Below are 24,817 nucleotides of genomic sequence, written 5' to 3'. Positions count from 1 at the left end.
GTAGGGATCAGCTCATTCTTGTCATTCTTGTCATTCTTCACTACTGTGACTCCACCCTTCTTAGGAACAACATGTACCAGACTAACCCAATTGCTGTCAGATATTGGATAGATGATCCCAGCATTCAGCAGCTTCATGATCTCTTTCTTGACAACATCTTGCAAATTCGGATTCAGCCTCCTCTGATGCTCAATAGATGTCTTAGCTCCTTCCTCAAGATGAATCCTATGCATACACAAGTCTGGAGAGATTCCTGCAATATCATCAAGAGAATAGCCAAGAGCCTTGCGAAACTTGCGCAGCTTGCTTAGCAATAAAGTGAGCTCTGCATTGTTCAAGGAAGCACTAACAATAACAGGATAAGAATAGTTCTCACCTAGAAATGCATACCTTAAACCTGCAGGAAGTGGCTTGAGATCAAGCTTTGGAGCTCTTTCAAGACTCCAATCAGAAAATTTCTCAGCTTGTGAAGAAGTACTAACCAATTCCTCTTGTGCAACCAGCTTCTTCACTTGTTCATTAGCATCAAGTAGCTTGACATACCCAGCAGCAATGGCATCTAGATGCTCAGCTTCTTCAGCAGAAGCAAGCAATGCTCTCTCTAATGGATCCTCAGGATGCAGCTCCTGGAATATCTCTTCAGCCAGATTAGACAATGTGTCTACATAGAATGTCTAGTCATCAATGGTTGGCCTCTTAACCAGCTTCTCCATGTCAAAGCGCATTTGTAAATCACCAATGTTGAGACAAATCTGACCCTTCTTTACATCAATTATAGCTCCAGCAGTGGCTAAGAATGATCTTCTCAGAATAAGAAGGTCCTTGGGTTCCTCCTCATACTTTAACACCACAAAATCAGTAGGTATCAAGCATTCACCAATCTTAATTGGAACATCTTCAAGAACACCATCTGTAATACGAACAGATCGGTCAGCAAGGATGAGAGTGAGCTTAGTAGGCTGGAAGTCTATCATTCCCATGCTGAGTGCTACTGATCTTGACATTAGGTTGACCCTAGAACCAAGATCACACAAAGATCTAGCAAATCTGTCAGTGAAGATAGTACAATCAAGAACAAAGCTTCCTTGTGACAACCCGTCCCGCGGACCCCACTAGCCCACCGCTAGCTGCCCAATGGATCGTCTGTGGACCCTGCTAGCCCACTGCTAGTCGTCCTAACGGACCCCAAGCTGGCCCTGCAGGGCATCGATCCTAACCCATCACTGTGGATATCCCAATCCACCAGTAGGTTATTGGTGCGCCAGACGTTCCTCGAATCCTGGTCCCCACCCTTTAACAACCTTCCCACAGGACAAGTTGCCACCAATTGACAGATCAATTGGTGGCAACTTGTCCTGTGGGAAGGTTGTTAAAGGGTGGGGACCAGGATTCGAGGAACGTCTGGCGCACCAATAACCTACTGGTGGATTGGGATATCCACAGTGATGGGTTAGGATCGATGCCCTGAAGGGCCAGCTTGGGGTCCATTGGGACGGCTAGCAGTGGGATAGCAGGGTCCACGACAGTCCGTTGGGCAGCTAGCAGTGAGGCTAGTGGGGTCCATGGATGGGTTGTCACCAAACTCAAACTACATTCTTCTTCTCATTTTGGATATACTCAAGAACCTCAATGATAGTAGAAAACAACTCAACTAACCCTTCCAATGTTTTCTGATGAGAACCCCAACGAGTATTTCCAGGTCTTTGAAGCAAAATTTCTTGATTCAATCTTGTACCAGTGTTAATCTCACCTCTACTAATTCCTTCCTGCACTTTTCTTTGATAGTTTTCTCTAATCATATCTTGCCTTTTGCAAGAAGCTCCAACTACATTCACTAATGTAGAAATCATATCGAAAAAATCACCAACCTCAAAGTGTTTTTTTGCGATTGCCACCACCACCAACTGAAGTTGATGAGCAAAACAATGAACATAATAAGCAGCATTGTTTTCTCTAACAACCAATGCTCTCAAGCCATTATATTCCCCCTTCATGTTGCTTGCTCCATCATAGCCTTGCCCTCGTAGCCTTTTTAAGCTCAACCTGTATTTAGCAAACAAATTATCAATAGCAGACTTTAAAGATGCAGATGACGTTTCTTTTACATGAACAACTCCAATAAACCTTTCTTTCACTGCTCCGCTCTTATCAACAAATCGGAATACAACAGCCATTTGTTCTTTGTGAGATATATCTGCAGACTCATCAACTAACAGACCAAACACACCATAATCAATTTCTTCAATAATTGACTTCACTACTTCTTCTGCAAAAGAATTCACGATCTCTTTCTGAATCTTTGGTGAAATCATATGGTTATTTTTTGGAGCATTATTCAAAACAACCTTACTTATAGCATCATTTTGTTCTCCTGTGTATTTCACGAGTTGCAAGAAATTTCCTCTATTGGCAGATTCTTCTGACTCATCATGACCATGAAAAGACAATCCTTGTCGCAACAAATATCTGGAAACACCAATTGAAGCATTTAAACGAATGTGGTACTCTTTCTTCACCACATCGTCTTGCTTAAACAAGGCATGCACGATAGACTGACCTTGCTTCATCAAGTTATCACATTTCTCAGCAGCACTACAGTGAGAACTGTTGGATGATTTACCCATATGAGTGTCTAACCTGTCAGGCTTATTCCAGTTACAAAACCCTTCTTTCACAAACGCATCATTGCCACCTTGCTTTCGTACGTCATCTTTAAATAAGTAGCAACACAAACAAAAAGCTCTCTCTTTTGATACACTATACTCTAGCCAAGTACCATATTTCTCAAACCAAGCTGGATTAAATCGTCTCATTGCATTACTCATCTTTGTTTTCTTAAAAGGATGATCATAAGGTTGACATGGACCTCTAACAAGATATCTGCATCTTATCTCGTCTCTTTCATTCGGATGATAACTCATTATCTCTTTCCTCTCAGCAGGATCCCATGACAAATCATCACATTGGTGTTGGACGTTGAACCAGAAATCGGTTTGAAAAATCGTTTCATATTGGCTTGCATATTGGTAATTTATCTACAAAAACAAAAACCTGTCATTAGTTAAAGGATTAGAAAAAAAGACAATAATGTATCACATCTGTCTACGGTCATCACATGAATTCAATAAAATAAATTACATAAAGATTACATTAATCTATGTCTCAAAAATTATGAATTTTATATTCATTGAATTATGAAACAAAATTCCATAAAAGCATAACCATCGAGTATACGTATATCTGTCAATAAAAAATAGTAATTCAGATACACTTATAATGTTTTATCGTTCCTGATCGTTTTGAAATAATACTAACAAAACAATAAATGTTGAATTGTTGATTACAATAAACAGTTCTAAAGGTTAAAGGAGCAAAGAAAAAAACTTACCACTTTCTGATTTTTTTTCCTCTGCAAAAAACCAGGACGTGAAAGAGAGACAACAAAAAAACTAGTTTAGGGTTTTAATTTGTAAAACTAATTAGTTTTAGTTTACTAATTAGGCTTTAATTTATTTTTAAAAATTTTTATTGCTGTGGGCTTTTGGCTCTCTAAAAAATTTAAACAAAAGATGTTGGACCATTAAGGCAAAGGTAAATTTTACGATGGTGGGGGCAATTTTTTGGTTTTTGGTGGTGGCAATTATTTACATTTTTAAAAAAATCAATAAAAACTCATATATATTTTTTTTTTACTGCTGGCAGCTGCCACCACCATACTTGCCGTAGGTCCGCCCCTGGACAAGCTTTTGTTTTTTTTTTCTTTTTTTCCACATTGCTTGACTTTTATTACAAGTTGCATTTTTGAAATTTCAACGGGACATAAATGAAACGAAAACTATGAACATGCGTGAGATAAATTTCTCACAGAGAAAACATTGCATAGAGATTGTATTAGGAAATTAGTTGTTAAAGAAAACTACGAACATGTGAGGTTCAATATTACCAACACCAACTTAGCTTCATTTTTCATCATGTAGATTGTCGTATTCTTTTTGAAGTTTCTCAAGTTTTTTAAAAGTCTACCGTACGTAGTCTTAATGATCAGGAAGGCTAAAAGGACATGCTCAAAAGACTAATGCTTATTGTAAGAAGACACCGGGCAGATAGATTAGCGGCACCTCGGAACTGTTTAAAGAAAAAAAATGATAACAAACATTGTGCAAAGAGTCTTGCAACAATGACTTATTTCCACAAGGCAAAATAGCTATCGACACCAAAGTCAAAAATAAATTGCTACTGCTACATGATGGACAATGGATATAAATGTCCCGAACTTTCTTTGTTAGCATGATTCTTCCAAACCTCGAGGACTTTGCTCAAATAATTTCTTACTCAAAAGAGTATTTTGCCTTGCATCAGAGGTGCTATTTTTTTTTTAATGATCCAGCCAAATACTTACCATCCTAACCCTTACCCTCTCGTATGGATCTGAAACCATTTTTTGTATGTTCCTCAAATGCTCCAAAATGTTCACCACTCTGTATAAATAACTCAGTCCGGTTTTTCTGTTTCTTTTTTCTTTTTTTCTTTTCCCTTTTCATTCTGTTTTGTACCGAAATGTTGGTTGACTTGGCAATCGTTGCAAGTTTTTAAAGGTCATCTAGAACAAACCACAATGGTGAAGAATGAAGCTTAAGGATCATGGACATGGCAATGCACGTTCTACTTCCTCCTTCACAATGTAGAAGCTTCTCTCATTCTGTCTCTAACCACATCTCCAGAGAAATTTCATAACTAGACCTCGACATGACTGAATTAAAGAATACAAGAATACAACGATGGCAATCTATATACATACTATAGTCACCTCCAGCCTCAACACTTTTAAAGTACTGTATACAGAAATGATTATATTGAACTGATATACAAGCGGAAAATGACAGAAACGTAACTGTTTATGTGATTGTACATATCTAAGAGGAAGAAGATACAGAGTTGGTGGAGACGTTGGAAATCAGTCTAACTTCATAGAGATTTTCACTTTCTCCTTTACCTTCAAAGCAAATTTTTTAATGGTTCAGAAATCAATTTAACAAACGAGAACCTGAAATTGGATGGTGAACTGATTCACTACTTACCAACTTCTGCAGTGATGTCTGGTCCAAAGAAGGAAGTGAATTTCGCCTATCAAAACAATTTTATGTTTTAAAATTTCAGTTTCAGAGTAATTCTACTTTTTAGAGACTAGATACGATGAAACAAATTATGCTATTTTCCTACGCGCTAAGCAAATAAGTGCATACTGTAGCTAGTTAGTTTATAAAGGTAATCATACCTGTCTTTTTTCAAAATCTGACAAATTCAGAGCTTTGGCCTCAAATACAAGGACCAAGCAGTAACGACCATCAGTCAGGACCTACAAACATGAGTTATCGAGAATGATCCGGGTAAGTGTAGTTTCACAGGTCAATGTTCATGTCAATATATGTAAATTCATGCACATGATTAATTTTACCTCCTCCCTAATCATCTGTAAGATAGGTGCACTACGTCTTGGGATTCCTCCACCCTTATGACCAAAACAGTCGTAAGAAAGAGGGGTTAAACCGCAAGTAAGAAAGCGTATTTCATGCTTCGTTTTTGTTTCAATAAAATAGCTTACCAGTCCATACTGAAAGATCCGTTTTAATGCTTCTTCCAAATGTTGTTCATCTCCATAACGGTATCTCGTGACATCATTTCTAACCTAATAAAGGAAATAAGAATCCCGGCACATTAACAATTCATGAGAAGTAAGTTTAGCATCCAATGTGCACTGACAAGACTACAATTTCAATGTCATATAGGCAAAAGGGAAACTAACTGAACTTTTGTGTAAGCAAGAACTTGTGCAAGTGAGCATACTACTCTGAATTCGAGCTAGCATTGAGACTGAATATCCAAATACTAATGACGACAACTACTAACATCTATCCTCTAACAAGAAACAAAAATATGTTTGACATATCTATGTAGAACTATAATATGAAGAATTATCTATAATCAGAATGAAGGTACTCCTGTAAGTATCAAGAGCAACCACCAGAGGTCCATAAACAATTAAGTACCTGTGTTAAAATAGGAGTAGCGCAGCTTTCCCTAAGCTTCACTGCATCCGAGTAGCTCAAGCAAGGAACTGGTTTGAGTTCTGCGTACTACAAAGAAAGCAAAACAGAACAAAACATTATAATTGAAGTAACTCTAATACACCACAAGTCAAATTTCACAATAAAGTTATACAGGCTTTTAAAATATTAGTGGACATTAGAAGAATTAAGTACCTTGAGAGCCATTCCAATAATAGCAAGGGGGAATCCATATGTAAGCATAATAGCAGACCACTCAGATCCAGGAAGGATATTAAAATAAGCCCCAAAACCATACCTGTAGGATTTTAACACATCCATAAATGAAAAAATAAACTCACATAATAACTCTATAGCAACAAAAAAACAAAGGCATGAATACAAAACTCACGAGAGTAGCGAAACCCCGAGACCTAGCCCAATAACACCAAACGAAATCTGCAAAATCCAAAACACTCAATGTGAAACTTTGTTCCAATTTCCCAATTTCTCAATATCAGATCACTACTAATCGAATCTACCTACTTAGAGAGATAAACTATACTTTTCACCATAAATATCACAATTTGAACACTTAATTAGGGATTGAAAAGGTCGGAAGGAAAATATAAACCTTGGCTAGAGTGAATTCATCATCGGGGATTAAGGTTCCATCACCGGAAGCTACAGAAGGAGAAGAGCTAGTGGAATCAGCAGCTCTTGCGATGAAATCGAGCTTTAGAATCTCTCTTCTCAACCTCGTCTTAGGGACATAGAGCCATCTCTGCCGTGGTATCAGAGACGGTTGTGAAGAAGACGAAACGACGGATAGATTCTCATGGCGACGATTGTAAATACTGTGGCGACGGAGATTTGAGAACAATACAGTTGTTCCAGGAGCTGCCGATATAGATCCCATCCTCTTCTCTTCTCTTCTCTTCTCTTCACTTCTCTCTTCTCTGTCTCTGTGTATCTTTGTGACTTGTGAGAGAGTAATGTGAGGCTGAGGTGAAAAGTGTTCCGCCAAAATTTCTGGTTATGGTTTACCTATTCTGAATTCGGTTTACAAAAAACCGGCTGAATTCGGTATACAAAAACCGAATTGGAGAAGTTGGAGAAGTCGTCTTAGTCAATGTTGTCCCGGGGAAAGAAGAAGGCGTACAAGATATCGCAATCGAACACGAATCCATCGTCACTTCCCAATGATTTGATATTGAGCTGCATCGCGCGGGTCTCAAGATTGTGTTATCCGACACCGACTCTCTCCCTCGTCTCAAAGAGCTTTCAATCTCTCCTAAGTCCTAACTTCACCAGAGCTTTACTTGGCACGTACGGTCACTCTCGGGCCACAGAGAGAGTTGTCTCTACATATGTTTACTATTAACGGAATCAGCTCCGTCATCTACGCACCAAGTTATTGCTCCTACGATCACGTAACAAGATGTGATTTGGTCAAAGATAGTGTAACATCCTCAAACTCGACCACTTGAATTGGGATCATCCTCATACTATAAGGTGAGAACCGGTTAAACAGTATATAGTATTTTGAATTTTTCTTTACGTGCTGAGTTTGGAGCTGGAGTGTGAAGTATGATGATGCCTTCATGAAAAATGATTTTCATTTAGCATTGAGCAAAATATTTTGTTCTTAGTTTTAGATAGCCAGTCAAATAATTATGCTATTTGATTCGGTTTCATCAATTTGGAAAGTGAATTAATAATAATCGCTAACTGATTTTTTTTTTCTTACCCTTTTTGTGTATTTTCCTATTAGTTACCACATAATGACATAAGGATTAGTTTGCCTTTTGGTGATTAACTTTCTGAATTTTAATTTAGGAAAATTATATTTTACCCGGTTCTTTTGGAGTGAAAACCAATGCCAAACCCAAACATTATCAAAGTTTTAACCGGTTTACACCTTAACCAAAGGTAAGGACCGGTTTTAATCCCTCTGTATATCTAAAGTCCAAACCCTAAATTTGTTCTCTCCCAGTTTCGAGCATCACGGGCGATTTTGTCTCTTCGATTCCCCGTCAATGTCTTCCCCGGAAAATCTGTTGTCGGCGCCGGAATCAAACCCAAATCCGTCACTTCCGGATGATTTGTTACCGAGCTGCATCGCACGCGTCTCAAGATTGTACTATCCGACTCTCTCACTTGTCTCTAAGAGCTTTCGATCAATCCTAGCTTCACCGGAGCTTTGCAAAGACCGATCACTCTTGGATCACACCGAGAGTTGTCTCTATGTGTGCTTACAGTTTCTACCTTTTCAGACACCTAGGTGGTTTACTCTATGTAGGAAACCTGATCATGAAACACTACGTTACGACACAAGGAATAAGAATAAGAAAAGTCAAGTGGATACGTTTTGGCTACGGTCCCAAGTCCTCATCCTCCTCCTGTGGGAATTTCGAGTCTCGTGGCGGTTGGTTCTGATATCTACAACATTAGCGGATACTAATCACCTTCTAGCTTCTCGATTTTTGATTGCATATCTCACACGTGGCGCGAGGCTCCAAGCTTGCTAGTGGAGTTACGTACAGCTTCTGCTGGCGTCCTTGATGGAAAGATTTATGTAGTAGGAAGCTGCAAAGACGGCAATACTAAATCCTTCAAGGACACTTTCGCGGTGTTTGACACAACAACACAAGTTTGGGATCATGTTCCCAGCCCTTACACGGAAAAAAACTCAACTTCAAAATCCTATGTATTGATGAAATGTGGCACGTGGGCAATAGTTCTGACCGCGAGGTGGTTGCTTACAATCCCAAGGAAGGTAAATGGAACCCCGTTGAATCAGAGATGCGTAGTTATAGGGATTCATATGGTTACTGTGAGATAGAAAACGTTTTGTATGCTGTTTACATGACACAGAAAGGCACTAGTGAGTTCAGATGGTATGACACTGAGGTAGGACAGTGGAGAAAATTGGAGATATATAGTACTACCTATTATTCTTACTCGTGTTAGATTGGTTAATTATGGTGGAAAGATGGCGGTATTGTGGGAGGAGCATTTTAATTATACTGAGCATGATGAGAAGATGATATGGTGTGCAGTGATTACGCTCGAAAGGCGCAAAAATGGTGAAATTTCGGGAAAAGTTGAGTGGGTTGATCATGTTCTTACAGTCCCTATAATATGTACTTTGCAAAAGGTTCTTGTTGCTACTATCTGATGAATGTGTGAGTGGTGTATATGATGAATGACACCATGATGAATAACTCTTGTCTATTGTAGGTTTCACTTCTATTTTAAGACCAAAACATATTAAAACTATTGAATATGTTCACTTATTTTTCAGTCATTCGTAAAAACTTACAACACGGCTCATATATAGTTATCAAGATCATTTCATATTTTAGAGATTTCGAATCATCATTAGCATACAAACACAATTCATAAATAAGGTTATCAACAAATGGGATACTCAATGCGATTCAAAATCATATGTCAAAAGAGTTTTTGAAAGAAATGTTCTTGGTGTCTAGTTTATACCTTGAAGCAAAATGTTTTGTTCTTGACTTCAGTCTTCTCCAAAAAAAAAACAAGACCACTGTCATCCTATTTAATCGGGTTGGTTCGAACAGCATCTTCACTTCCTTACTCTCTGCAAACTCGTATCAATACAACACTTAATTAAGCATATCTAATCTAGATCTTGGAACCATTAAGAAGAAAAAAAGTCTAGACTTGTACTTAATTTTAGATGTATTTGCGTTTTGTATTTCGACTTTATCTGGTTTATTTAGAAGTGATCACGTTAACCAAGGCATGCAACGGTTTTAGTCCCTCATCATCCCTCTCTATATATAATAAAGTCCAAACACAAATTTGTTCTCTCCAAGTTCGAGAAGAAGCATCAACGGCGATTTCCTGATAGTTTCCTACTGAGATGTGTCCCACGCGTCTCAAGATTATATTATCCGACTCTCGCCCTTGTCTCCAAGAGCTTTCGATTACTCCCCTACCTTCACCAGAGCTTTACAAGGCCCGGTTACTCTTGGACCACACCGAGAGTTGTCTCTATGTGTGCTTAAAGATAGATCCTTTGAGAACTCTAGCTGGTTTACTCACTGCCGGAAATCTGATCAAAACCTAACGTACGACACAAGTAATAAGAAGAAGTCAAGTGGGTATGTTTTGGCTACAGTCCCAATTCCTCATTCTCCTCCTGTGAAACGTTTGAGTCTCGTGGCGGTTGGTTCTAATATCTACAACATTGGTGGATCCACATCACCTTCCTCTAGCGTCTTGATTCTTGATTGCAAGTCTCACACGTGCCGCGAGGCTCCAAGTTTGCGCATGAAGCTAATGTCAATATCTGCTAGCGTCCTTGACCGAAAGATATATGTAGTAGCTAGGAAGCCGCAAAGATGGCGATTCCGATTCCTTGAAGAACTCGTTCGAGGTGTTCTTACAGCGAAACAAAACACAACTTTCACACCAAAAGCGCATGTATTGACGATAAGTGGCATGTGTTGAATAACTGAGCGGTGGTTCCTCACAATACCTATATCGTGGAGAGTAACAGAGCGGTGGTTGCTTACAATCCCAAGAAAAGTAAATGGGACCTGGTTGGATCAGCGAATGATGCTTCTATGCTTTCATATGATCCTCATTGTGAGATAGAGAACGTTTTTTACTCTCTTCTCAACATATGGTATCTTGGCATTGAGTTCAGATGTAATGACAGAGGTAAAACGGTGGAGGAAATTAGATGGTCTGGCTCTGGCAGCAGGACTACCTAAGTTGTCACTTCATGCTCGTGTTAGACTGGCTGATTATGGTGGAAAGATAGCGGTTTTGTGGGAGGAGAGTATGCCTTATAGTGGGCCTGGTGGCAGACGCGGTAAGAAGATGATTTGGTGAGCAGAGATTACGCTTGAAAGTGGTAAAATTTGGGGGAAAGTTGAGTGGTTTGATCATGTGCTTACAGTCCCTAAACATAAGGTTCTTGCCGCTACTGTTTGATGTCGCCCTGGGCGTTCGGCTGGTTCGGGTTATTCGGGTCGGTTTGTTCGGTTTTGGGAAAATTCGGTTTTTGAAAAATTCTGCCGAATTAAACCGAAATTAAATTCGGTTCGGGTTAATCGGTAAACGGTTTATTCGGGTCGGTTATTAGGTTTTAAATCAATTCCGAATTCTAACCGATTTTTTCTAATTCGGTTAATTTGAACCGAATAAACAAAAAAAAGTAAGATAATGGACTAAATTAACAAAAAAAAATTTACAAACCACCAAAATAATGATGGACCTAATAAACCGGCCCAAAACAAGTTAATTAAATCTGAAACAAATCCAATAATTACAAGCCAAATAGCCAGATTCATTAGGGTTTTCCAGATCTGATGATGTGCCGCTGCGGGGAACTATGACGGCGAGCTGAGACGGCAAAGATGGATGGTTCCGGGCATGCATTTTTCCACCTGCAAAGAACACAAACACAAGAAAATAAAAAAAAAACCCAGCAGATTGATGGATAATCTCTGATTTGAAAGTAGAAAACTCAAAGCCTAAAGTTCTCCAAATCGAATAAGAAGTTATCAAGATATAGGAAGAGCTTACAGAGCAAAGAATCAAACATGGAATCAATTAAAGACCGAGAAGAAGAGCTTACGCTTGAGAAATTTTACAGGTTGAATCTCTGATAAAAGTCTTCTTTCTTAACCGCGACTGAGAATTGAGAGAATGAAAGAGGATGTACAAGATATGTGATGATGATTATTGATTAGATCGGAGAGAAATATGAACTGGAAGTTTTTCTCTCTCTCAATCGCAGAAAGAAGAGGCGAAGAAGAAGAGAAACAAAACTAGGGTTAATAGTTTAGGGTTAGGCTTATATATGGCTGCGGATTCTACTAAACCGATCGGTCCGATTACCGAACCGAACCAACCGAAATCCGATTCCTCAAATTAATTGCGCCGAACGGTTTAACTTCCTTTCATCGGTTTGTCCCGATAACCGAAAATTTCGGGTTGTCCGGTTCGGTTTGTTCGGGTTTTACCGAACGCCCAGGGCGAGTTTGATGAATGCTTCACAAGTATTTAACAAATGTTATTGTGTATGCAACTGTGATGAATGACTTCGTCTCTTGATTCACTTTCTTAGTCATTTGATGCCCACTTGTTAATTGTTAAGCTTATCTTGTGACAAAAAAATGCAGTCCGACATTGCAAAATTAAAGATACAATATCATGATAAGAATTATATATAGAATCTGTTGTTCACTTTTCAGAAATTCTTGAAACATACAAACAACTCATATCTATCAAAGATTGTTTCATACTTTAGGAAATCCGAATGAACATTATCATACAAACAGAACTCTTTAGGTTGATCATAAATAAATACTCAATGCGATTCAAAATCACATGTGAAAAGTTTCTAGTCAGCCTTTCACATCTTTGCTTATCAGAATCATGTTCTTATGTGCTTGCAGCCAAAGAGACTCATCACTAAGTGATAATAGTATTTGCATTCTTTTGTGCTCGAAGCCGTTTCATCCTACAAAACATAGGATTCAGAAAAAACAAACATTGAAGTGCAATGCAAATATGTATAGTACTGTTCAACTAGCATCGACTGAAGTACAAAACCACGAACTAGTTCTATGCAAGGAAATACAAACCCATGAACAAATTAGTGTTGATCAAAGTTCAAGAAAAGCAAATAAATTGTTCAGTTGTAATACTCAGAATTCCAACGTATAATTTCAAGTGTTGAAAACTTATAACAATCTGTGGATAGATGATTTAGTTGCAGGCTTTACATATATAGAGAATCAAGCCGTTTTAACCTCTAAATAGTTTCATGGCACTCTTAATAAATTCCTTGAGCTTAAGAGAGAAATAAAATGATTTACCTTATGAAAGAGATGTATTTCTCTATCTCTGGTTTCTGCTCAGAGCTGAAGGAAACCCATTTTTCATGAGGACGTGCATCAGTCCAGCTTCCTAAATCTGCATACAAACAAAGGAAAGAGATTAGAATCACTATACTCTCCGTGACGATAAACGAAGAGTTTGTAAGAAAATTCACACCTTGAAGCAACATGTTTTGCTCATCATTGCAACTCTTCAATCTCCAGAATATAAGACCATTGTCATCCAGTTCCACCGGGTTGGTTCTAACAGCATCATCACTTCCTTGACTCTCTGCAAACACCAGGATAGAACACTTAAGCCTTTAAATATGATAATGGAACCATACAGAATCAAATCAAAGGAGTCTAGATTCGTACTTTTGGATAGCATGTCTATTGCGTTTTGCATTTCAGAATAAACTTCTTTGGTTTCAGCATTTATTCGCGAGACAATTGCATCACGTTCTGTTATCAACAATGGAATCCCGTTTTTCGCTTTTACGGCTTGGGCCAACTCATCTTGCAATTTCTGCTTTAGTTCTTTCTCCTACAACAGAAAGGTTTCAGAAGTGTTGTCGAAGTTAAGTTGTTAAGAAGACTAATGACTTGGTAGTTTCACAGTTACCTTTTCTTTTGCTGCATTGATCTTTTCTTTTGTTTCCTTTTTCCTTTCAACAGATTCAAGATTTTGGCTATCAATGCAATTTCTCATCACCCTGAAATTTTTATCACAATATGTAACCCCTCAAGAAGCATAATATCAAAGAGAATAGTTTATTCAACAGATGCAATTTCACAGTTTATAAAACTTACGATGTGCCAAGTGTCTCATCGCATAAGAAATTTAAAAGCTTAAGCCTTTTTGATGAATTCAACTTCTCATACTGAGAAAGGCCTTTTTTAAACATTTCAGGAGGGAAATCATCTAGCTGAATTTCTGATTCTGAAAGACATTCTCCAATTGCAGTGAACCAACTAGCATCAGTTGAAGTCAGGCAAACCGATCTATTTATCCAAAAATGGAAATCCATCAGATATACAGAAAGGGAAGCTAATAGAAAACTTATACTTTTAAAGGAAATTGTTCTTACGTTTCTCCTCTATCCTCTAATATCACAGTAAGTAGTTGGATTATCATCTGCGTGAGTGTGGAATACTGTTGTCTCCTTTTGCTTCGTCCAGATAACATTTCACGAATCACACATTCAGCTTGTCCTTTCGTTAAATCAAGAGCCTATCAAAAAAGTCATATGAAGATGGTACGAGCAATTAGTTTACCTTTCACATACACAAAATATCTATATTAAAGAACAGATCATTTATCAGACTGTGTTTAGGGATAGAGGATACCTTCCCAAAAGCTGAACAAAACTCCAAAAACTGAAATACATTTCCAACATCTTCAGGAGCCAAGTCAATGCCAGAAACAGTAATTGAACTATTGCCCTGAGGTAGTTTCACCTCAACCTGATCCTCTAATTTCCTTTTGCGAGCAGGTTTGATTCTTTTGATTTTATCCGCTACATTGTTTTCCTTAGAAACAGAAATTGAGCTATTGCCCTGAGGTAGTTTCACATCAACCTGATCCTCTTCTTTCCTTTTGCGAGCAGGTTTGATTCTTTTGATTTTATCCGCTACATTCTTTTCCTTAGAAACAGAAATTGAGCTATTGCCCTGAGGTAGTTTCACCTCAACCTGATCCTCTTCTTTCTTTTTGAGAGCTGGTTTGATTCTTTTGGTTTTTTCCGCTACGTTACTTTCCTTGATATCTTTAGCTGTAGTCTCTGCATCACAAAACTTTCATGCGTTAGTTTCTTTTCAACAGTAGTACTTGCGTTCTCAAGAAAACATTTAAGATCAAATCCTCTCACTCTTCTTTATTCCTTCTACCACTTTCTTGGTAACTTGTGTCTCATGAACGGAATCAGAAATCTTGATCTTTTTTGAACTGCTCTTTTTCACCACGGCATTCTCATCGTTACAGCCGTTGTTTAAATCCTTAAGCTCTTCACGTTTAGTTTTTCTCGATTTTTTAATACTAACTTGTTTTTGTTCAATAGAATTCTCCTGGTCAAATTTCAGCGGCGAAGGAACAACAACACCTGCCTGCAGATACCACCATATCAAACAAATAGACACAAAACAAGACTCAAATCTAAGAAACACAATACAAGGATCAAGCTAGGGCAAAACACGTACCGGTTTCACCTTCTTTGTATAAAAATATTTGTCAGAACCACTAGTCTTCAGAAGCTCTGAGACAGAAGAGAACCCAGTCTTTTTGGCAGTGTGTACTAATATCCCGGTAGGCTTTTGACCTCGTTTCTTCCTAGTAAAAGAAAACAGTTACACAAAATTACCTCTAGAAAAAACATAAACCTTGCAAAATTCAATGTAACAAATGATTTTGAATTACATGCAGCAGCTACAGTTACAATTGCCTCTGCATTTGGGACAAATCCAATCATTCTTCAACGCAACCTCTTCTGCCTTCTCCCCATACCTATTAACATCAAACGAGAATCAGTAGCCCAAATCACCAGAGCTTATACATATCTCTCAGAAACATTAAATCAAATCAAACCTGTTCAATATGCACTTGGTACACAACTTAATCGGACATGTCCTGTCTTTCTTCTTGGTCACGCACGATCCAACAAGATCCGTTCTCTTTTGTCGACACTACCAAACACAAGAGCATTGATTCAAACATTTTTAACTCTACTATCATAAACATTATTTTAATACCATAACAGATCTCGTAACCATGTATACACCAAAATCAGATCAATATGGTTAACAAATTTTGTCAAAATTAACGAAAACCCAGGATTTGACGAGTACCCATGTTTCAATTTCAACTTAATTTCAAAACCCAGATGAACATAACCCTAAAGAAAAACGCCTAAATTCGAAAAAAAAAAAAAAAAAAAAAAAAAANTTAAAAGCATGAAATTCTCACTTTTGAAGACCGTTTGATTGAAGCAATAACTCGAATTCATAAACCCAAATCCAATACTATTATCAACGATGAATACACTCAATCGGATCCATTTCAAATCCAAATTCGAAAAAAATCAAAAAATCAAAAAATCAAAAATTGAGACCTGGTGACAAGTTTTTCCAGTGGTGGAATCTTCGATCCTTGGTGTTTGTTGCTCGGTCTGATTCTTGCTGACCACCGCCATATCCAGAGGCTCAACCAAAAAAATAAAAGCAACACAAACTGATTTGATATCGCAAAATTAGTTTAAGGGTGTGTGTGAGTTTTGTTTATCACACTCAACTGTTTTATGCTTTTCGTCTTTGGAAGAAGTGAGAAATTTCCAAAAGAAGAGAGAAATCCAAAAGGTTTTTGATTTTTCGGTTTTCCCTCGCTACCGAAAATTTTGGGCGGGCGAGGGTTTCGAGTTTTACGTTTTCTTTTCAGGTGTTCGCGTATATTTTTTTTATCTTGTGGAAATGTGAAGTTTGTTTTCTTTATATACAGTAAAATCGGCTCATTGGCTCTAAGCCAATCTTGTATGTTGTTGACAAAAAAATAAAAATAAAATAAAATCGGCAAATTACAATTCTTTTGTCGAATTTGGTAAATTACTAGGTTATTTTTTTTGGCGCAATGCAACAGTTTATTTTTCAACTAATAACGATTTAACAGATACGTTCTTTTCGCGCGATATAACAGAAAAGTGTTATAATTTATTTATGATAAAGTAGTTTTAACCATTTTCTCGGTTATTTATGAGGAAAATTTTCATCGGAATGGAGAAAAGTTACATAAGATGAAATCTTCACCATGAGTACTTTTTGGTGCTATTGGAATGTCAAAAAAAATTAAATGAGAAATGGAGGTTCAAGGTGGTAAGCTAGCAAAAGTTTGAAAACCAATGTACAAGAATGTAGTGGGAGCCCAGTGGATATTCAGGTTGAAAACCAATACAAAAGGAAATGTGATCAAACACAAAGCCATTTAGTGGCAAAATGATTCACAAAACAATATGGAGTTTTGCTCCAGTGTCTAGACACGAAACAATCAAACTAATTTGTGTCGTTGATGCCGCAAGAATGTAGCAATTGTTTCAACTTGATGTAAAAAATCTGCATTTCTAAACAATACTTTAGAATAATAAATATATGTTAGCAATCAATTGGCTATGAAGATGAAGGGGAAAAAGATTATATATTCTCTATTTACAATGCTCTCATAGCAGACAAGTAAGCAAGATAATATTGCTCAATCCACCATAGAAGGAAAATATATGGCCTTGTGTGAAACATCAATTTCAGTAATGTGTTTGAAAAGAAGATCATAAACACATTACAATAAGCGTGTATGAGGAAGAATTTAAAAGCATCTATGGTGGCAAAAAAAAAAAGAATCTCTTAAAAGAAAAAAATTAATATTTTAGCCAAAAATATATACTTTAATTATATTTAATACATGAACCACTAGTGAAATGTTACATGTTTATTTATGTTAAGACCGTTTCTTCTTAAAAAAACTCAATCCATCTTCTCGTCAATTTTTTATCTATTTGTTATTATTTAAATGAAAGTCTCTCTATGAGAGATTCCACGATTGAACTGTTTTTTTTTTGACTTCAGTGGAAGTGCACTATAACAATCTCAATCAAGTTTGGAAAACATATTAAAATGCCAAAAAATCTCTTTTAATTTTAACCTTTAGACTATATACAATGGTTCAAAAATTAAACACCCACCTTTTCTCCTTTTAGAGCATCTCCAACAAACACCTTCATTTTAAGGGGAACACATCTTCAAAATAAAGGCTTGAAAGTCACTTAATCCAATGATTAACCCTCAAATTCATTTTTAAAAGTTTTTCTTTTTACATTATAGTCCACAATATTACTAATTATTAGTTATAAACTTATAATGATAAAGCTTTCATATATAAATATAAAACATACAATTAAACAAAATAATCAAACAATATTCATAACCAAAACACCTTATATGATAATAAAAATAATACATAATGTTTTAAAAATAGAAAATAAGATTACATGTAAAAATATAAAATTACTCAATATAATCACTTTTATAATGATCCCACATAAGAATAATTAGTTAAAAAAAAAAAAATCTATGATTAATTTTATTGTTGTACTAAATTTTTTTCTAAATGGTATATCTTTCATATACCAATAATTTCAAATTTAGTTTAATTTATTTGATTTATATAGATATATTTCAAACAATTGACTTTAATATAATTATTTGTACGATATATAAATGATAAGGACTCAAATTTTAAGAGGTTGAATAGTGAATATTAAAATTTGAGGGTTTGAGGGATTGTTGGAGATGCTTTTAACACTACACATTAGCTTCTCTTTCTTCCACCTCATTTTCAACACTCATTTTAATTTTAACCTTTACAATAGTTTTGTTTAATGAAATTCAACACCTTACCCTACCAATTTTATTTCATATTCTTTTTTAAAAAAATTTTGTACCTACTAAAATTAAAAATTATAGATTAAAAAAATATAAAGAGTTGATTGGAAGATAACAGAAAAGTAATAGTGAGAATTGATTTTTTTTTTATATATTTATTTTTTTAAACAAATTCATTACAAAAAAATAATTGAGTACCAATAATTGGGAGGAGATAAAAAAATACAAAAATCTGGATAACCAATAGAAAACCAACAGATCTATTAAAAAATGTGTCAGCTAAAAAAAAGTTCTCTCACTATTCTCTCCAATCACAACGTGACATTTGACATGCAAGACCTCATTTATTTTGCATTCAATCAACATGTTGAATGTATTCAACAGAAATTAATCCACCTAGATTTTTCACGTTATTCAACACCTCCACTATACGCATTAAACAGTTGAAAAAAATATTCAACAGGTTCATTGTTGATAGTGATACAATAGTTTTGTTTAATAAAATTCAACGCTCTGCAATGGGCATGTTAAAAGGATAATTAAACAGTTGAATGTTTACAATGGAGATGTTGAAAAAAAAGAAAAAATTTATGTGTATTAATCAGGGCTGTTTAATTTAAAATTCAACTGTTGAATCCCCACAATGAGGCTGTTGAAAAAACTAAAAAGTCGATATGGATTAATCGCTGTTGAAAAAAAATTTGTTGGGACCGCATATGCCACGTGTCAGAAGTTAACTGGAGTGTGTATTTCAAACAGATGCTGGGCGATTGAAGGTTTTTTTATTTTTTATTTTATTTATGATTATGACCTTGTTAAGTTGTAATTCACTGTTGTGATTTTGGAGATTTTTTATCTCATCCTATCTATTTAGGATCAATTATTATACAATAAACAATTTTTTTTATTATAAAAATTATATCAAAATTCATAACTTTTTAATCTCTATAATACTTGGTTCATTCTCATTCTGACAAATAAAAAAAAAATACCATTTCTATCATAATTTTCTTATTATTCTCCAATAAACTCTTGTTTTCATCATTTGTTTTTTTTTGAAATGGATTCTAACAATAATCCTACTCAAAATTCTAGTAATTTTCCTTTTCTGTATCCAAATTCCAACAATAATTCTACGCAAAATTCTTCTAACTATTATTTTCCCTATCCAAATCCTAGCAATTATCAATTTCAAAATCCTTCTTTCAACCAACCTCAAAATATTTCAAATTATAGTTTTCCACCAAATTTTTCTATGCCATCATCTGTTCCAAACTATCATCAATATTATGGATCAATGATACCATATTCATCTCAACCACCTCCTCCAACGGATAATGAAAATGTTCTTAGAACAATTGAATTTCCCGAATTTTCTAAACAAATGAATCTTGGAAGGATAAGCAGTCCTGATGAAGCCACTCCAAATACAGAAGATTCAACTTCTACTCGTCGGAAAAATCCCAAATGGACAACTGAGCAAAATTTGGTTTTATTGAGCAGATGGATTAAATATGGAACATACAACATTGTTGGCAGAAACCAAAAGAGTGATTCATACTGGGGAAAATTGCTGAGTATTGTAATGAGCATTGCTCATTTGATCCTCCGCGTGATGGAGTGTCGTGTAGAAATCATTTCAACTACATGAACCAAAAATTGGGCAAATGGATTGGCGCTGATGACAATGCTAAGCCTATGCAACAAAGTGGATGGTCGGAGAATGATGTATTAAGCAAAGCACATGAGCTATATTCAAGTGGTAAGAATAAGCATTTCAATTTAATGTCAGAATGACTCGCTGTCCGTGATCAACCACGTTATGGTAGTTAGTTATGCAAGTGACTCCAATTCTGTAGGATCTAGTGTTCGTCCAATGGGGAGGGATGGAGCTAAAAAAAGAACTAAAAAGAGGGTAAAGGTGCAGCCTTGGAAGTTGTTAATGAAGAGTGGAATGAATACAAGCAACTGAAGGAGCATGAGTTAGAACAATTAGAAAAAATAGCTAAGAGACAAGAGAAGGCAAACCAACTGAAGAAGATGAAAATGTTTATGAAGCTAAGTGAAAAAGAGCATCTCGATGATCGGAGCAAAGAGCTGTTGGAGAAGTTGGACCACGAGCTATTTGGAAATTAGTGGTTGCCAAGTGTATGTCTACACTTTGTTACTTTCTACTGTAATGTGCAATAATGGTTGTTTGTCATTTCGTGCAATAGTGTTTCCTTTGTCATTTTGTGCAATAATATTTTCTTTGTCAGTACTCCATTATTGACGATAATGTAATCTTATCTCTTGGATTTCGACCACATGATCTTTTAATCAAATTCTTATCTTATCCTTTTTTTTCAACCACTCAATTTTTTCTAAATGGAAACACATTCTTCCTTTGATGAAACAATATCACAAAGATCATCTCACTAAAAAAAAATTCAGTGGATCCATCAGAACTTTCTTTCGATATTGAAGCTTACTAAAGACAATCTCAAATTGAAAAGAGGTATATCATCAAATGGTTTAGAGAGCGTCGCAAAAAAATTGAAGAAGATTACCCACCTCGCAACAAGAGAAAATACATCAAGAGAGATCATGTAGCAGCAAACCAAAGACTGATTGACAACTACTTTGCTAATCAACCTACGTATGATGATGCAATGTTCCGGCAGCGATTCCAGATGCAAAACATGTTTTTCTTTGGATCGTAGGAGACCTACTGATATGCTCAAATTTACCCTAGAGCTACTCTCTCAAATTAAGAGGTCAATGTAGTATTTAGGGATCAAATTCACAAGAACTCTAGATTCACACAATAGATTTAATGATCTTTTAATTATGCTAAACCAAAATATTGTAATTAAATTGCAATGCAAAAACAGAAAATAAAAGAGTTGTAAATCAATAGGAATAAACGCTAGGCTTAGGGAAATTCTCAGGAAATCATGGAAAATCAGATCAATTAATTAAGTAAGCAGGATTCAACAATTAAGCACCGTTCTTGAACTTTAAACATAATTATAAATTAAATCAGTTCTCACTGCAAATATTATTTAAGTTTTAAAACCAGAAAATCCAAATCTCTTTGCAAAATTTAATTTAAAAACCAGCAATAAAATCAGGTTTAAATAAGTTCACAAAATCACTAATTCAAATCTCTTTGCAAAAAGTAATTTTGCTCACCAAAGGTTTTTGTCAGGAAAATCAATTATATTCTCATATCAATTAATAATCCTAAGATCTAAATCCAGATGACTAATCAAAGATCTAGCATTAAGAACAACCTATGGTGAAGAACAAGAAAGATAATGAATCCAAACAATTAATCAATCTAACAATCCATGAAATCCCTAATGAGAAACCCTAAACCTAACAAGCAGATCTACTCAGACATAATCAATGAAACACAAAACATCTTCTGAATAAATTGCATTAAGAAATAGATTAAAGAAGAAGTAAAGGAGTTTTGAATCTTCTCTGAAGGAGTCTTGATTCTTCTCTCCAAAAGCTCTCTAAAATCTCTCACAGGGTTTTGCTCTCAAAAGTTGCAGGGAAAATAAAGCTTAAGTCTAAACAATGACCATAAAAATCCTATTTATATTCCTAAACACGTCCAGGGACTAATGATGCAAATATGGAAAACTTTGGGGCAGCTTTGTAAGTCTTCAAAACTTGTGATAAAAACTTCCGATTTCGTCTTTGGCTCTGCATCGATCGACACATATGAAGCATCGATCGATGCTTGCTCTTGATCATGTCTCCCAACTTCGTAACTCAGCCTCAATGCTTGATTATGCTCCAAATCTTCCTATTTAGCTTCATTATGCTCCCATCAATGCTAAATCCTATAAAGACTCAAAAGACTCTAAAAATACCAAAAAGACTATAAATAAGACATATATCATGGCTAAAAATACCTAAAAACCATGATATATCACCTATCTCAAAGTGACAACTACTTCACCCAACGAGTTGACGCAACCAGTAAAGAAGGTATATCTCCACTAGCAAAATGTACCACGGCCATGCGAATGTTAGCCTATGGTATGGCGGCAGACGCGGTTGATGAGTACATCAAAATAGGAGGTTCTACAGCATAAGAGTGCTAGCGTAGGTTCTATAAAAGAATCATTAAACTGTATGAGGAAATATATCTCAGAGCTCCAACTCAAGACGATCTGCAAAGAATTCTGCATGTTAGCGAGCTGCAGGGGTTCCCGGGGATGATTAGGAGTATTGATTGCATGCAATGGGAATGGAAAAATTGTCCTACAGTGTGGGAAGGCCAATTTACTCGGGGAGATAAGGGAACCACCACTATATTCTTGAAGCTGTTGCATCCCATGATCTCTAGATCTGGCATCCATTTTTTGGGTGTCCGGGAACATTGAACGATATAAATGTTCTAGATCGTTCACCAGTTTTCGATCATGTTGAACAAGGAAATACGCCAAGAGTGAACTTTTTGTGAACCAACATCCGTATCATATGGCGTACTACCTAGCCGACGGTATCTATCTTTCTTATCCAACCTTCGTTAAATCAATTTGACTTCCTCAGAGTGAACCAGACATGTTATTTGCACAACATCAAGAAGGATGTCAGAAGGACATCGAGCGTGCATTTGGAGTCTTACAAGCTCGATTTAAAATCATTCGCGAACCAGCTCGCATGTGGGACTTAATTGATTTGGCTATCATCATGCGATCATGTATCATATTTCATAATATGATTATTGAGGATGAACGAGATACATATGCTCAATATTGGACTGATTATGATCAATTTGAGGCAAGTGGTTCTGAAACACAATATGTTGGTGGTATGGATTGATGGATGTATGCTATGGTGAGATATGAAATGAATGGATGGCAGGGTGTTTCAATTCCCCTTATGCAATTCTAGTACAAGAGGTGTCAATCCAATCTGAAAGTTGTGAACAATCAAGATGTGTATATGAGCCTAAGTTAAGCCAAATATGCAAAGGATGTTTGTCACTAACAATCCTATTAATGAAATGTAAAGAACATAAAGTAAAACTACTAGAACTAGATGCTGAATGTAAATGGAACATAATGATTATCACTAAAATGAAGCTAGAACAGAAATAGAAACTATGCTAATGAACTAATTCAAGACAATAATGAACAGGAAAATAAGTAAATGCAACAGAAATGCAAATAGAATGAGACTAGAGATAAGACAGAACAACTATAAATCATAAACAAGAGTTCTGGGGTTGAACTCGAGCAAGCACTCGATCGAGTGTAGATCGAGTGCAGGGTCGAGCTGGACAAATCCGTGAAACAGAGCAATGCAAGAAAAACAGAGCAACACCAGAACGAATCAAACAACAATCAAACAGCAGGATTAAGACTTAAAAAATCAATAAACAAGGAAGGCCTTGAGGAGGGATTCATGGGCTGGGCTAATGAATGAGGTTATCTAACTTGGTCAACAAATCTCAAACAAACTTTGAGCTAATCTCTAGAAATATAAATTTAAGACATGTTTAATCCACTCTCATGGCAAGAAACAATCAAACCTATGCATCTCTAGACTTGTTCTCACATAGTAAAGAGTCTACACAAGCAGGCATTAAACAATACATCTCATACCAAACAAGACCTCTAATCTCTTAACAAGCCTAATGGTAAGCTCTAGATCTAGCCTTATCTATGCTTCTTAAACATTGGTGTGATGCTAAGATGCTTGAAATCAAACCCTACCCTCTCAGTTATAGGATTAGCATTAAGAACATCTAGCCTAGAAGAGATTCTACCACAATCAAGCTTGACCAAAGCAAACAAACCTCAAACACAGCCCAGCCTAACCCATCCTCAAGATCCTAAGCTACTACTCACAAGAACACATGATGAACATCAAAGTCATAAACCCAGAAAATACTGAAACTTGCATCAAACGAAAGATAAAACAAAGATCTATAATATTCAAGAAGGAATCAAACACGAATTCTTAATATCTTGAAAGTTATGAAACCAACAAAATCCAAGAATCTTATGTTTTCTCTCTTAAAAGAGTACAAGATCTAAGAAAAATAAAAGTGCAAAAGGAATAATTCCCAAAAGGGTAAAAACTAGGTTTCTGACTATTCTAAAAAGCTGGACTCTTTGGTGGCTGCAGGTACAAGGCTTTATATAGGAGAGGAGGTGGAAGCCCTAAAAATACTAAAAGACAAAATAGTCAACGGCTCGGTCAACTCAACCCTGTGCTCGGTCGAGTGGCTGGTCGAGTTGGCTTTTCTTCTGCTTCCTCCACTCGGTCGAGTCCCTCTCTGCACATGGTCGAGTGTCTGGTCGAGTGTCTGGTCGAGTGTGGGGTCGAGTGGGACTCTGGACCTTGGTTCTTCAGCCTTAACTCTCTTGCTTTCCCTTCATGATTGCCTCACTTCTCCTCAGCATTGCTTCCATGCTCCTTAAGCTCCAAAATCACCTGATTATGCATGAAAAGATGCAAATGCAATGCAACTAT

General features: G+C 36.2%; 3 protein-coding genes and 4 pseudogenes across 3 annotated transcripts; 4 read left to right on the top strand and 3 right to left on the bottom strand.

Annotated features, from left to right (window-relative positions):
• On the bottom strand, window positions 1,584-2,825 carry LOC104734047 (zinc finger MYM-type protein 1-like). The gene is made up of 3 exons (XM_019233712.1): window positions 2,777-2,825; window positions 2,351-2,668; window positions 1,584-2,179 (listed from the first exon to the last, which is right to left on the bottom strand). The coding sequence occupies exons 1-3, from the start codon at window positions 2,823-2,825 to the stop codon at window positions 1,584-1,586; spliced, it is 963 nt and encodes a 320-aa protein (XP_019089257.1).
• LOC104732971 (thylakoid membrane protein slr0575-like) lies at window positions 4,736-7,065 on the bottom strand. The gene is made up of 9 exons (XM_010452581.2): window positions 6,679-7,065; window positions 6,457-6,503; window positions 6,261-6,363; window positions 6,048-6,134; window positions 5,603-5,686; window positions 5,456-5,509; window positions 5,276-5,356; window positions 5,079-5,124; window positions 4,736-4,993 (listed from the first exon to the last, which is right to left on the bottom strand). Exons 1-9 carry the CDS (start codon window positions 6,961-6,963, stop codon window positions 4,914-4,916), a joined length of 867 nt encoding a protein of 288 aa, XP_010450883.1. The 5' UTR covers window positions 6,964-7,065; the 3' UTR covers window positions 4,736-4,913.
• LOC109128039 lies at window positions 7,808-9,225 on the top strand (annotated as a pseudogene).
• Window positions 9,757-11,021, top strand: LOC104734046 (annotated as a pseudogene).
• LOC104732970 lies at window positions 12,235-16,355 on the bottom strand. Its single transcript, XM_010452580.1, has 13 exons — window positions 16,021-16,355; window positions 15,498-15,595; window positions 15,330-15,416; window positions 15,113-15,242; window positions 14,785-15,019; window positions 14,264-14,697; window positions 14,005-14,147; window positions 13,727-13,918; window positions 13,539-13,629; window positions 13,292-13,460; window positions 13,092-13,205; window positions 12,914-13,010; window positions 12,235-12,555 (listed from the first exon to the last, which is right to left on the bottom strand). The coding sequence occupies exons 1-13, from the start codon at window positions 16,099-16,101 to the stop codon at window positions 12,507-12,509; spliced, it is 1,920 nt and encodes a 639-aa protein (XP_010450882.1). The 5' UTR covers window positions 16,102-16,355; the 3' UTR covers window positions 12,235-12,506.
• On the top strand, window positions 19,719-20,470 carry LOC109128140 (annotated as a pseudogene).
• LOC109128038 overlaps window positions 20,514-24,817 on the top strand; it is a 15,156-nt pseudogene continuing 10,852 nt past the window's right edge.

This window comes from Camelina sativa, chromosome 12, assembly GCF_000633955.1.
Source record: "Camelina sativa cultivar DH55 chromosome 12, Cs, whole genome shotgun sequence".
NCBI lineage: Eukaryota > Viridiplantae > Streptophyta > Magnoliopsida > Brassicales > Brassicaceae > Camelina > Camelina sativa.
Note: the sequence above shows the minus strand (reverse complement) of the source record. Positions and strands in the feature narration are given on the sequence as shown.